At 36.7% G+C, this 13,040-nt stretch overlaps 2 protein-coding genes and 1 pseudogene across 2 annotated transcripts in view; 2 read left to right on the top strand and 1 right to left on the bottom strand.

The window, feature by feature from the left end:
- Positions 1 to 1,493, top strand: part of LOC145771559 (cathepsin D-like) — a 29,930-nt gene extending 28,437 nt beyond the window's left edge. The window contains exons 8-9 of the mRNA XM_082583261.1: positions 195 to 293; positions 617 to 1,493. Coding sequence (XP_082439387.1) covers positions 195 to 293; positions 617 to 799 — 282 coding nt within the window. The 3' untranslated portion in view covers positions 800 to 1,493. The remainder of the gene's footprint in view (positions 1 to 194; positions 294 to 616) is intronic.
- A 6,306-nt stretch (positions 1,494 to 7,799) lies between these two features.
- On the top strand, positions 7,800 to 9,382 carry LOC145772272 (ADP/ATP translocase 3-like). The gene has a single exon (XM_082584137.1). It carries the CDS (start codon positions 7,800 to 7,802, stop codon positions 8,709 to 8,711), a length of 912 nt encoding a protein of 303 aa, XP_082440263.1. The 3' UTR covers positions 8,712 to 9,382.
- Positions 9,383 to 10,354: 972 nt separating this feature from the next.
- Positions 10,355 to 12,173, bottom strand: LOC145772271 (ADP/ATP translocase 3 pseudogene; annotated as a pseudogene).
- Between the last annotated feature and the right edge of the window lie 867 nt (positions 12,174 to 13,040).

Raw genomic sequence — 13,040 nt, 5'->3', positions numbered from 1 at the left:
GTTTATCTCGAAAACTTAAAAATGGCGCATATTCAGTTTTGCCAAATCACCGCAGAGCTGTGGAGTCGGACCAAAAATACCCATCCAAGTTATATTGCTTATATATTATATTTATTTTGCGTAATAACAGAGTTTGTAACTCAGCAATCGTGACTTTTCAGCTTTAACAAAGTCAATGTATTTCTGTTTCACAGTACATGGTTGCCTGCAGTGAGATTCCAAAATTGCCCAACATCACGTTTGTTCTGGACAAGATTTCTTACACTCTGGCTCCTGACGACTATATTCTCAAGGTGAACGATATTCTTATTTTGCTAAAACGAATTATAGCAGTATGTCATTTTTTATATCAAAGCTAGCAAGGGCGCTCACAACTCAACAAAAGTTTTCACGTGCTATCGTGTTTTCTAACGAAGAGCAGAGCCATCAATCTGAAATCACATTAAAAAGTTTCTCGATGTGTGGGATAACAGGTTCAAAATGTTAGAATGCACTTAAATTAGTCTGTTTTGCGACAGTTTGACACTGACTTTTCAGATTTTTCTCAATTTATCAATTAGATTATCGTGATATTTTTGCTATTCAAAATCAATAATTCCAACAAAACCATTTTTAGGAAACCACAGAGGGCGAAACTGTTTGTCTTTCCGGCTTCTTGGGTCTTGATATTCCTCCCCCACGTGGACCTCTCTTCATTCTCGGTGATGTCTTCATGGGGAAGTACTACACCACCTTTGATTTCGCCAAAAATCGTGTCGGTTTTGCCCAACTGAAAAGCACCTCCAAGATGCCGAAGTAAATTTAAAACAGACTCTGGTGACAAGAAGACAGCTTCGGAATGTTTTAGATTTTGGACTTTACTTATCATTTGCTTGCTTGTGATTTCTATGTATTCTGTGGAATCGTACGACTGAAGACTGCAACCATATTTTCTAGACTAGACGTATGTAGTCTTACAACGTCGCATATGCGACAAAAACATGTATATAGTGCCGGTACATCCGATGTACGTTTGATTGAGATTAACCCATCCTGTGAATCAATGGTTCCCAACCTTTCCGGTCCATTTCTCTTATTGCTGATTTTGGAAGTCTGCATTTCGCCTGAGTGTGAGGACGTTTTTTCCATGTTTAAAAGAAATAGTACAAAAAACTTTTATTGCAAACTCGCTATAATGTTGCCTTTCCATCTACGCAGCCAGAACTTTTTCTACCAGATACAATGATACATTATGCTAATCGTGGTAACCTACTGCTCATTCACGAGCCAAGCTAATGGAATCAATTGAAAAAGGCAATGTCGGTTAAAAATAACACTGCACTTGTAATGAACAACTAACTATGAAGGGGGAACTCCTTGGTTGGGAACCACTGCTGTAAATACACGACAACTTCACTTTGTGTCTGTTGGCTCATTTGAATAAGCGCCTATTGTGAAAACACTTGTATATTTCGCTATTCATATGCGCAACAAATAAAATATATGCATAAGAATTCTGACTCGATTTATAGTATTTTTCTATACTCATATATGGGCACGATCTTGTATCTGATACTTACCAGCTATACAATGTAGGCTACATGTTCTTCCAACGATTTCGTAGACAAAACTGGATTGAACGGTAGTTATGAATCCTTTTTAACTTAATTTTTACAGCTGCAGATTTTATTTCTTCCTAGGCTTAGAATCTGTGATTTCATGGGTTTGCTGATTTGTAAAATAATATTTTTTGATTTGCTACAGCATAGCTTTACTTAACCCATAGTTAGAGTGTGGGGTTTACATCATCCACGGACAAAATTACAATTTTAGTACCGGTAGTCTATTGAACTACAATAATTTTTGCGTAAAGTTCTCTGTTGTCAGAGCGCACAACGGCTGTAGTGCTATTAAAGGTTTATCCTACCAGTGATGTACGCGCATACAAAAAATATTGACGCCGTCAGCGTAAACGCAAACGTTTGAAAAACCATACGCCGTATGCGTCAACGTAACTTGTAAAAAAAAGTTGGCGGCGTCAGCGCATACACTAGCGTACACTCTTTTTTTTTTGTTAGGTGCCAAACATTCACACGGTATAAACCACTAGAAACAAACAAGTTTTATTTTGAATTTCCACGAAGAAACACAAGCATCTGAAAGTGTTTATCTGACATTTTGCTGTGTTTTGGTTCCAATATGTCTTTGCCCATTGAAAACATTCTTTCAACTGCGGCGCAGGAAGGTATTGGCGTGTTGTAGCGAAAAAAATACATGAAAAAGTATGCGTTGACGCTATGCGCTAAAAAACCGCGAAAACTTTACGGCGTAGCCTTAAGTGCAAACTATCCAAAAAATGTGGCCGTTGGCGTAAACAAAAAGTCTACGCCGCAAGTCTGCGGCGTATGCGTACATCTCTGTATCTTACTTTAGATAACCTAAAATTGGAAGCTAAGCGAGCTAGTCTATTCTACTCAAAATCCTCGCAGTGCTTTGACAAGGCAGACATATTCAGAGTAGCTTGCCTTTTACTTCTTTTTAAAAAAGGGGAGTCGCAAACACCCATCGTTGTCCACGGGTTATATTGCCATTGTGAACAAGCAGGGGTCAATTAACTCGTCGCTTTGTTCAATGGCAAGAACTTTTGCTTTTTCAATTTCCTGTTTAACAGCATCAGCCTTCTCTTAAATGTAGTTATATATTTGCATGTAGCCTACTTGCAGTGATTTGTACAAGCTGAAAATATGAATTGGTGCTCATTTGCATACGATCCCTCATTGTATTTTCCTAATTGGTCCTTGTGTTAAAAAGGTTGCCCACCTTTGGATTAGATTAAATAATATCAATTGGGTCAAGCAGAACGTCAAAGTTTTGTTTTGGTGGCACAATTAACAGCTGGATTCGCAAACGACTAAATCGCCAAGATCAAGCAATACAGAAGTGCATCTTCGCAGAAAGCATTTCAACGAGTTTGCTTTCAATCAGCGACACCTAGTGGATAGATTAATTTATACCTAACAGCATGTCAACTAGTTGAAACTCTGCTACAAATCCGGTAGGGTAAGATATCGCAGCTGAAATGGGTTTCAGGGGGTAAACATAGCCTACATTGGTGTTTTAGAGAAGTTGATGCTTATACGTTAACTTAATCAATTTATACGCTTTTCTATAGGGTAGCCTATAGGCTAGTCTTGAAATATCTAAGTTCAGCAAGACAGACCACCCTACTCTACATTTTAAGTTATGAAAAAAACATGCAAAATGCTTTTTAGGTGGGCACTTCAACACAGGACAGTTTCCCTTGCGAATCACCTTATTTCAGTTATGTGACTCAGCACGTGATATTCTGAGCGTTTTTCTCGAAAGATTTTGGATATAAAGTAACTTAAATACATCACCACCAACAGCGTGGTCTCATAGGAAATAGTCATTTCGATTGCGTGAGTTCGAATTCCCACCCTCTGCCAATACTCTATATTCTTCTGCAACCGAAGTGCAAGATACACTTTATTGACTAAGGTACCTGCAGCTAATATGCCCGCTAATTTTCAAACCTCAATATTTTTCTAAATACTACATAGTTTTGAACGAAACTTGGAAAACGGATACTTTGGGTGTATCTAAACAGCATATCTGTGAAACAAGTTTCTACCTAAAAGGAGTTGTGAAATATTAAAAAAATAAAAAAAAATCTCAAGCGGGCCTTATTAGATGCATGTGTTGTGAATAAGGCCCGGTTTGAATTTGCACCAAAAGTGATAGAAAAGGTGTATTTTCAAAAGTGACTTTCACAATAACAACACCACAAAACAACTTCTAATCGGCAACGCAGGCATAGGACTAATAAGTAAATACACAGAGACAACTATTCTCTCCTACCCCCATGCTCCATTTTTTTCAAAGCGACATGGTGTTTTTAGATCAATCAATCAATGTTTTATTTGTCAGTAACGGGAACATAAGTACATGTTTGAAATATGCAATATACACAGTACAAAAGTTACACAAGTTCCCATACCGACAGGGAGACAACGAGACGACCATACGGTTTACTAGTCAATTGCCACCCTACGGAAATTACGATTTTGCCATTTAAAATAAGCTTACAAGAGAAAAAATAATAATTGAAACGTTCCCGCGCTTCAACAACAGCATACGCACAAAAAAAAAACATATTGATGATAACGTAGGCCAAAACACAAAATTCCATGAAGCAAGCAGAGAATAATCAAGCTTCCGAAGAAACTGACAAGTTGGTTTCCATAACATATCACTTACGATGCACTGTAGCTTTGTAAAATTAACGTTTTGATTTCTTTTTTGAAACAATGAAATGATAAGTTTTTTAGCCTACTTGGAACCTCTGACCAGAGCGTTGGTCCCAATACCTGCATGGACTTCTTGCCAAATTCTGTGTTTGATCTATTTATAAAATAGTTGTTGCTTGTTTGATATCTTGTGTTATGCTGATGAATAGATGAAGCATTTGTAAATAAATCACAATACGTAGACGGATACTCATTCATATGAACTTTGTACATATGTTTTTTTATTTCAATGTTATGTATGTCTTTTAGTTTCAAGATGTTCATTATGAAAAATAAAAAATTAGTGTGAGCATAGTAATTTTGTTTCGTAATTATTCTTATAACCTTTTTTTGTAATTTTATTAAAGGATCCAGTGCACTGTCACAGGCCTTTCCCCAGCTTGAAATACAATACTGCAAATGACAGTAAATCAAAGCGTGATACACATCTTTTAAAGTGTCTGTGTTGACATAATTTCTGAGTTTAAGCAACGCCCATGAACCTTTTGCTACTTTTCCGCAAATTTTATCTATGTGATATTTCCATGTTAATTTGTTATCTATGTAAACGCCAAGGTATTTTATTTGATCTTTTTGTTGAATGCTTGTGTTACCAATGTTAATGTTAAAATTTTTTATGTGTTTTTTATTTGTTATTAGCATGTATTCAGTTTTTGAGAAATTTAACGATAATCTATTAAGCTTCAACCAGTTGTAAACTTTTTGCATTTCGGCATTCACATTGTTCTGCAAATTTATTTCACATTTGTCGCTCATCGTAAGATTGGTGTCGTCAGCAAATAGTTTAACATTCATGTTTGTTGAATTTGGTAAGTCATTTATATACAGATGTGGTAGGGTAGGCCTACTATAGTATTTTGATATTGAAATTATGATATTTCCATTGCAATAACAAATTGGATTAATGGTGTAACAAGATTTTTTTGGGTTACTCAAGTCTTTAACCCTCACTTTCTTAACCAGGGGTGCACAACGGTACAATTTTCCTACCCCATGTGCCCATGAGCCTTATTACCAACATTAGCCTAGTCGTGATCATCATTATCAGACTTGCTTTAATTAGAAAAAAAGTTCAAATTTTTTGGTTTTACTGCATCAGCATGCAGATATCTTTCACATAAAATGCAAAAAAAAACGGAAATCAAAGCGGTTTGTTATCTGCAGAGCAGTCTAAAATATGTAAAAATTAATAAAACCACTCAATTTCAGTCCCCCCCAAACTTCAACTTTCCGTTACTCAAAAAGTTGTAACCTTTAGGCTGGGAAACTTTACCAGTAAGTCTCAATTCACCATAGCAGCAACCAGAGATTTCACTTTTGTTAAAGATTTGTAACAACGGAGATCCCGGGGGTGGGCCTTATTACCGGCCGGGCCTTATTAGCTGCAGATGCCTTACAAAGAGTTCACAAGGAAAGTTGTCTTTCAGTACCTTTCCCAATCAGCAGATTCGCGCTGAAAACTGTCCTAAGATAAAGTGTCTACCGCTTTTTTACTCTATTGGACCACCTAGTGGATAGATTAATTTACACGTAACTTCACTTCAACAACCAAAAATTGAAGCAACTTAAGTGGTTTAGTGGCTTAAACAAGCCAAGGTAGGTCTACCCAGGGCCTCTGAAAGAAATTTTCACTAGGGGTACAAAGAATCATTCCGGGTCCCCCTCTCACTCCAGGCGCCCTTTGTCTGGGAAAAACGCGTGATGCTTGCTTAGGCATATTGCACACCATACAGCATTTTACTGCAGAATTGGACATTAGTGCGCAATAATAGTATCAGGTTGCAATAAAACTATTATTTAGTGTCTTGTGTTGTGCATATCATGTGATCTGCCCTCGCCAATTTGTGTATCCTGCATTGAATTCGTGTGTCAGTTGTTGATGGTGCTGTTGAGAGGTGTTGCTTGTAGGTTACAGCTTTAATATAAAATTTTCAAATTCATTTATTTATTTCTCTTAGCTGTAGCCTATAATTATTCCTGATGAGGACACTATGCGGTGTTGAAAACGTTGGATTTAGTAGTTTTTTTCTTTTTTTGTGTGTTTAATAAAAAATGTTAAATCCATTAACGTTACTTAGTGTTATAGGCTATGTATCTGGAACAACAAGTCCAGCTCTCTACCAAGGCTCAAACATAACATCTTGTTAAAACATAATCAAATTAATCATCTGACCAATAACCTATCTTCATTAACTTTTGCATTCACCAAATGTAAGGACAGTGGAATACCGGGACGACTCACTTTATTGATTTTTCTTGCGATATGGACAGCTGGAGGGTCACTGCGAAATTCAAAAATTGGCGAAACTGCAAAAAGTTTTCTTTGCTTTTACGTAAATTCATTCTTGGCGAATGAAATGCTATATTTTGCGTAAAATTTTGAGTGCTAGAACATTGGCAAAACTTACTAAAGCAGTGTGAGGCTAACTACCGTTACCACTGTAGCGTGAAATCCATTGCTGCATTATTATGACTGAAATAGTATTAAATAAACATGATATCACATACTTCCATACATTCATTTTGGCAATACACACTTTGTACACATGCAGCCAGGTCCTATATGGTGCATCTGGATATGCAACACATAGGGGTAGATATCAAGCTGCAGTTGTACCAAATTTTGTCATTACACTATGACCCTCCAGTTGTCCACCATCATTTTGAGTGAGCAATCCCCTACTTCTACCATCCCTAACCAAATGCCTAGCAGAAGTGAACGAAATCACTTTTTTTTACTCAGGTTGCGCTCCTGCTCCAAAAGTATTCACTCCGGCTTCTGCTCCGACATTCATTTTGAGGTGAAATAAGCGTGAAACTACCTTTTACATAATTTTTTCTTTTTGAAAAAGCCGGGTTTTTCTCAAACCTGCTTTTGTTACACTATGCCTTTTACCCCCCTAGACAGGATAATAACCAACTTTAATTTAGGATGCTTTTAACAAAACATTTTTGCACGTAAAGCATTCAATCACCACTTTATTGGGCCCCTAGTTTGCGTGCAATGCATTAAATTACCTTTCCGGGCCCTTTTTCTACATTACGGGCCCTCCCCAGGACTAAAGAATAACAACTTTTATGCTTGAATTTGGTCGTTTAGAATGGTTTTAACCAAACATTTTGTGCGTAAACTACAAAATCACAATTTCGGGCCCCCCAAAAATCACAGTCCTTGGCCCTCAAGGGTAGGCTACGCCGTACCCTCCTCTCCTAGGCCTTGGGTCTACCTCTATTGTTTCGCATTACCCTACTTTTTTAAAACAATAAAACTATTTTTACGTTCAAGGTTGATGTAAATTACAGACGTGTGACATGGTTGCGCAATCGACTGAATGTTATCAGCACCTACGTCTAGTGTCAAGTTGTTATGCAAGGTTGAATCTTTTTAATTGGATTTGCAAGATCTATAAAAGCGTTAACCTTGCTGATCAGACATCACAATTTTCACTTGGAGCAATACATGCAAGTTGAGTGTGATCACCAAACATCAAGATGCCTTTCAGCTTAGCAAACTTCGCACAAGACCTGGCGGTTGGTGGCACTGCCGCTGCCATTTCTAAAACCATTGTAGCTCCAATTGAAAGAGTAAAATTACTTTTGCAAGTTCAGGCAGTCTCAAAGCAAATAGCTGCAAAAGATCAATATAAAGGAATTGTAGATTGCTTTGTTCGCATTCCAAAAGAGCAAGGAATGATATCATTTTGGCGTGGTAATTTAGCCAATGTAATTCGATATTTTCCTACCCAAGCATTGAACTTTGCTTTCAAGGACACTTACAAGCAAATGTTTTTATCGGGAGTAGACAAAAAGAAACAATTTGGTCGGTATTTCTTGGGAAATCTTGCGTCTGGTGGTGCTGCTGGAGCAACTGGTCTATGCTTTGTGTATCCTTTGGATTTTGCCAGAACCCGTTTGGCTGCTGATGTTGGCAAAGGATCATCTCGAGAATTTACAGGACTTGGTAATTGCATCACCACCATTGCAAAAAGAGATGGAGTAAGAGGTCTTTATCAAGGTTTTGGAGTATCCATACAAGGTATTATTGTATATCGTGCAGCATATTTTGGCACATACGACACAGCCAAGGGAATGTTGCCAGACCCTCAAAACACACCAATTGTTGTCAGTTGGCTGATTGCTCAAACTGTTACAACTGGTGCAGGTGTCCTTTCTTATCCATTCGATACTGTGAGAAGACGTATGATGATGCAGTCTGGTCGTGGAAAGGAAGAGCGCATGTACAAGGGCACAATTGATTGCTGGAAAAAGATCCGTCAGCAAGAAGGTGGCAAGGCCTTTTTCAAAGGAGCATTTTCAAATATCTTAAGAGGCACTGGTGGTGCTTTTGTGTTAGTTTTGTATGACGAATTGAAAAATTTGTTGTTTGGAAAATCTGTCCACTAAACAAATTGTTTCTAATTAGCGCACTACCTGATCTAGTCATGTTCGTTTTTTTTACGTAGTACCGTATTTCAAAAAGTATATTATATGTTGTAATGAACTTTTAGTCATGTGTAGCCTATGTCTATAATAACCTAAAAAGTTTTTAAAAATTCAATAATTTCTGCAACTTTTCTTCAAACATAAATGTAATAACTTAACTTATTTTACAATAGTTTTTTTCTTCGGTAGATCTTCTGAAGTCGACAACCTAATGATACAGAAAATATAAATACGGTACTCCGTAGGTAGGCGTTAGTAAAATAAGTTATGCTAAGATGTAGAAATATATTTCAAATGATAGTATATAGCAAATTGTCGTCGTTGCATCGCCAAGATGTTCGTTACCGTATATGACACGTTTAAAAATGGCAGAAAGATTGGCTTCCGGTCCATTTAATTCATATTCTGCAAGACAACTAGGCGTACGCCTGAGTAAGACAAAAAAAGAAATAGAACGAGTTCATATTTCAATGAAATTGTTGTTTTATTTCGCTGTTGTTATGCTGCAAACTAAATCACTTAGCTATTGTTTATGTAACAGTTTTGGTGTTTTGATACAACAACGTTGATAATACTATGATGCAAAATTCACGCAGCAAAGAAAAAATAAAATAGAACGTCGGTTCCGCAGCCGAATACACTTGTACGTCGCTCGTCTGTTGACACCTTTTAAGACGAGGCATTTAATGACAGACTTAAAAGGTTACTGAATCTAAACCACCGCATGGATGCAAAATTTTAAAGCAGGTCGATTCTTGAGTTAAGTCGAAAACAATTGTGCCGAATTCAAAGGCGTTGCTTAGAGCCAGGCATACAAATTTCAAGCTTTTCTCTTTCAATCCAAACTAACTTACAATTCCAGCAGTTAAGGTCACAAAGCAGAACGTGACTACTTACTTTAGTATCGTGCTGAAAGAAATATTCAGCAAGGCTTGAGATCAATCGGTTAGAACCGAATTGATCTTATGCAAGGTCGTAGCTACAGAAGCGCATGGAATCTAATCAATTTCATCAAACATTAACTGGCAACAATGCCCTGAACAAGGTCAAACGTCCTTGGCTTCCCGAAACAAATACAAAAGAAATCTGACGTCACAAAGCAATTGTTGTCTACCGCCGCTAAATAAAGTGATCACATGACTACTAGAAGTTGCCAACTACAAGCCCTATCCTATATGCTACCTTGTCAGCAGACTTGCACAAAGTTACATTGAAATGGCGACTAAAGAACAGACTGTACTTTAAATCTACAAGATTTGTGGTAAAACCGCAAGCTGGGTGATTTTGTTCCTATTTTATGGAAAATAAGTTTGTTCAAATAGAACCCATTATGGAAGGGAAGTTATAAACCAACATTATATTGAGTTGTCTACATATATGACACTATTTCATGACCCGACTAATACGGTATGGTGGTTCTCAAACTTTCTTCTCGAGAGGCATCATATTATATTTGAACAGCCCATGATACAGATTTGTCACTATATCAAAAAACAGTATTTGAAAAGTGAAAACAAAGTAAACAGTATCATAGGATGTTTGAAGTGCAAATATGTGCTACACATTTTTCTTTTCAACTTGGCATCACAACCACAAACGAGATAGTCAATTTTAAGGATCTTGGTGTATTTTTGAAGACTACAACTGAAACATTTCATTGTAACAAAATTCTATGCAGATTGAGATGTACAGAAACTAACCTTGGGTTATGAAAAGTTAAACTCACATATTGAAATTAATTTGACTTCTCAAAAAAATATGTATTCTACTTTATAGCTCCAACAAGACTTGACCAATAATCAAATTAGGTTTATACCAACTTAAATCACAAATACAGTATTATTTTAATAACATTTTATTTCCAAAGATACAGAAAAACTATATTATTGCGTAGTTAAAACAGTTCCAATTTTAGCATAATTGTTACAAGAGTAATATTGTATGGACAGCACAATGCAGAGTTAACCACTATTGTATGTATAACATAGAACCAAAAACTTTAACAAATCTGTTGATGTTTGTTTGTATATAGAATTATCACATCAAGTTTACTCACATCAATGTGCGAATGGATATGAAAAACAAAAAAAGATAGAATTCAACGCTGCTCAATACAACACAAGCAGGGCAAATCTTCCAGTTGCTAAATAAATTATATATTAACCAGAAACATTTATGAATAGATTACTTTAAGGTGGAAAAAGTGATTTGTTGGTGGTTATGGAAAAACCCAATAGGCTTGTCAATACAAACAGTAAAAAATTACCTAATAGGGATGTCATAGAAAGAGTTACATTATTGGCGAAATGGTACAATATTTCACATAATTCTAGTTTCAAAATCAATCCAATCAAAACCAGTTTATAACCAATTTATCTAATGAACAGAAGTGCCAAAGAACAAACTCTTTAACTCATCATACAACACAAGAACCAGAGCACCACCAGTGCCTCTTAAGACATTGGAGAAGGCTCCCTTAAAGAACGCTTTGCCACCTTCTTGCTGACGGATCTTTTTCCAGCAATCAATTGTGCCCTTGTACATGCGCTCGTCCTTTCCACGACCAGACTGCATCATCATACGCCTTCTCACAGTATCGAATGGATAAGAAATGATGCCTGCACCAGTTGTAACAGTTTGAGCAATCAGCCAACTGACAACGATTGGTGTGTTTTGAGGGTCTGGCAACATTCCCTTGGCTGTGTCATACGTGCCGAAATATGCTGCACGATATACAATAATACCTTGAATGGATACTCCAAAACCTTGATAAAGACCTCTTACTCCATCTCGTTTTGCAATTGTGGTGATGCAATTACCAAGTCCTGTAAATTCTCGGGATGATCCTTTGCCAACATCGGCAGCTAAACGGGTTCTGGCAAAATCCAAAGGATACACAAAGCATAAACCAGTTGCTCCAGCAGCACCACCAGATGCAAGATTTCCCAAGAAATAACGACCAAATTGTTTTTTCTTGTCTACACCAGAAAGAAAAAACTTTTTGTAAGTGTCCTTGAAAGCAAAGTTCAATGCTTGGGTAGGAAAATATCGAATTACATTGGCTAAATTACCACGCCAAAATGATATCATTCCCTGCTCTCTTGGAATTCGAACAAAGCAATCTACAATTCCTTTATATTGATCTTTTACAGCTATTTGTTTAGATGCTGCTTGCACTTGCAGTAGTAGCTTTACTCTTTCAATTGGAGCTACAATGGTTTTAGAAATGGCAGCGGCAGTGCCACCGACAGCGAGATCCTGAGCAAAGTTTTTGAAGCTGAACGGCATTTTGTTGTTGGTAGATTTTTTCGGTGCACAACAGTAAAAATTTTATTCAAACTTACACCTGATTACTCCAGATTCCGATTTGCTCACAAACAATCGAGAAATGACCGGCTTTTCGATGTTGAGTCACCTCAAAGTGTCCCGTATGTAACAATGTCAGGAGGTTAAGGTTCACGCTTTTTATGGCTTCCTGATAATTAAATGACGTTTTGAATATCTTTGTATTATTATTATTATTTATTTAAAAATTCAAAATTCAATTTTAGTTTTTGCTGCTGGCGTAAACATGTACGGAACGGCAAAGTAAAAATTTGTATTTAACACGATGAAACTGAAAGATGGAAAAACCCAAAGGTTTAATATATACATCAATAAAACAGTGTTACCACTATCTTAAAATTGTACAGCTACCAAACCTGGAAGAGAGATAGAAAAAATATCTCTTTTTTGTGAAAATAGTCCTATTAACACTTCCAAGTGCAAGGGCGATTTAAACTTTATTACATGAAAAAAAAATTCAAGACTTTACTACTTTTCCTTTGCTATCTTTCAACCCCAACCTTCAGGTTAGGTGGGAGTTTCGGTTGGGGCCTAAAAACTAGCACAGCAAGGTGTTCGAACCGTGTCATATTTAAACTGATTGTTCTGCTTTGGTATCACGCACGTCATAACGTCCTTGTTTTGTCGCTTCTACCTTTTTCTAGACCTCTGCTATGTTTGGCATGTATTGTTTTTTTTAGTTGTGATGGTCAGAAATAAAAACAAATTGAACTGAACTGAAAGCAAAGAAAAAGTGGTTAAGACACAAAACAGCTACTTCATCCTATATTCTTGGTCAATGACGTATGAACAATTGCAGCAAGAGTGATTTAAACTTTAATCTCCCCGACTTTAATACATAAAAAAATAGTAACAAGTTTCCAGAACTTTTCACTTTAAAAGTTTAAACAATGTTGTGATGTCACAAAAAAAGATTCAGCAAGGTGAAAACTTCCACAAAACGGC

The sequence above is a fragment of the Aplidium turbinatum genome, chromosome 6 (assembly GCF_918807975.1).
Source record: "Aplidium turbinatum chromosome 6, kaAplTurb1.1, whole genome shotgun sequence".
In the NCBI taxonomy this organism is placed as follows: domain Eukaryota; kingdom Metazoa; phylum Chordata; class Ascidiacea; order Aplousobranchia; family Polyclinidae; genus Aplidium; species Aplidium turbinatum.
This window is presented reverse-complemented; position numbering and strand designations above follow the sequence as displayed.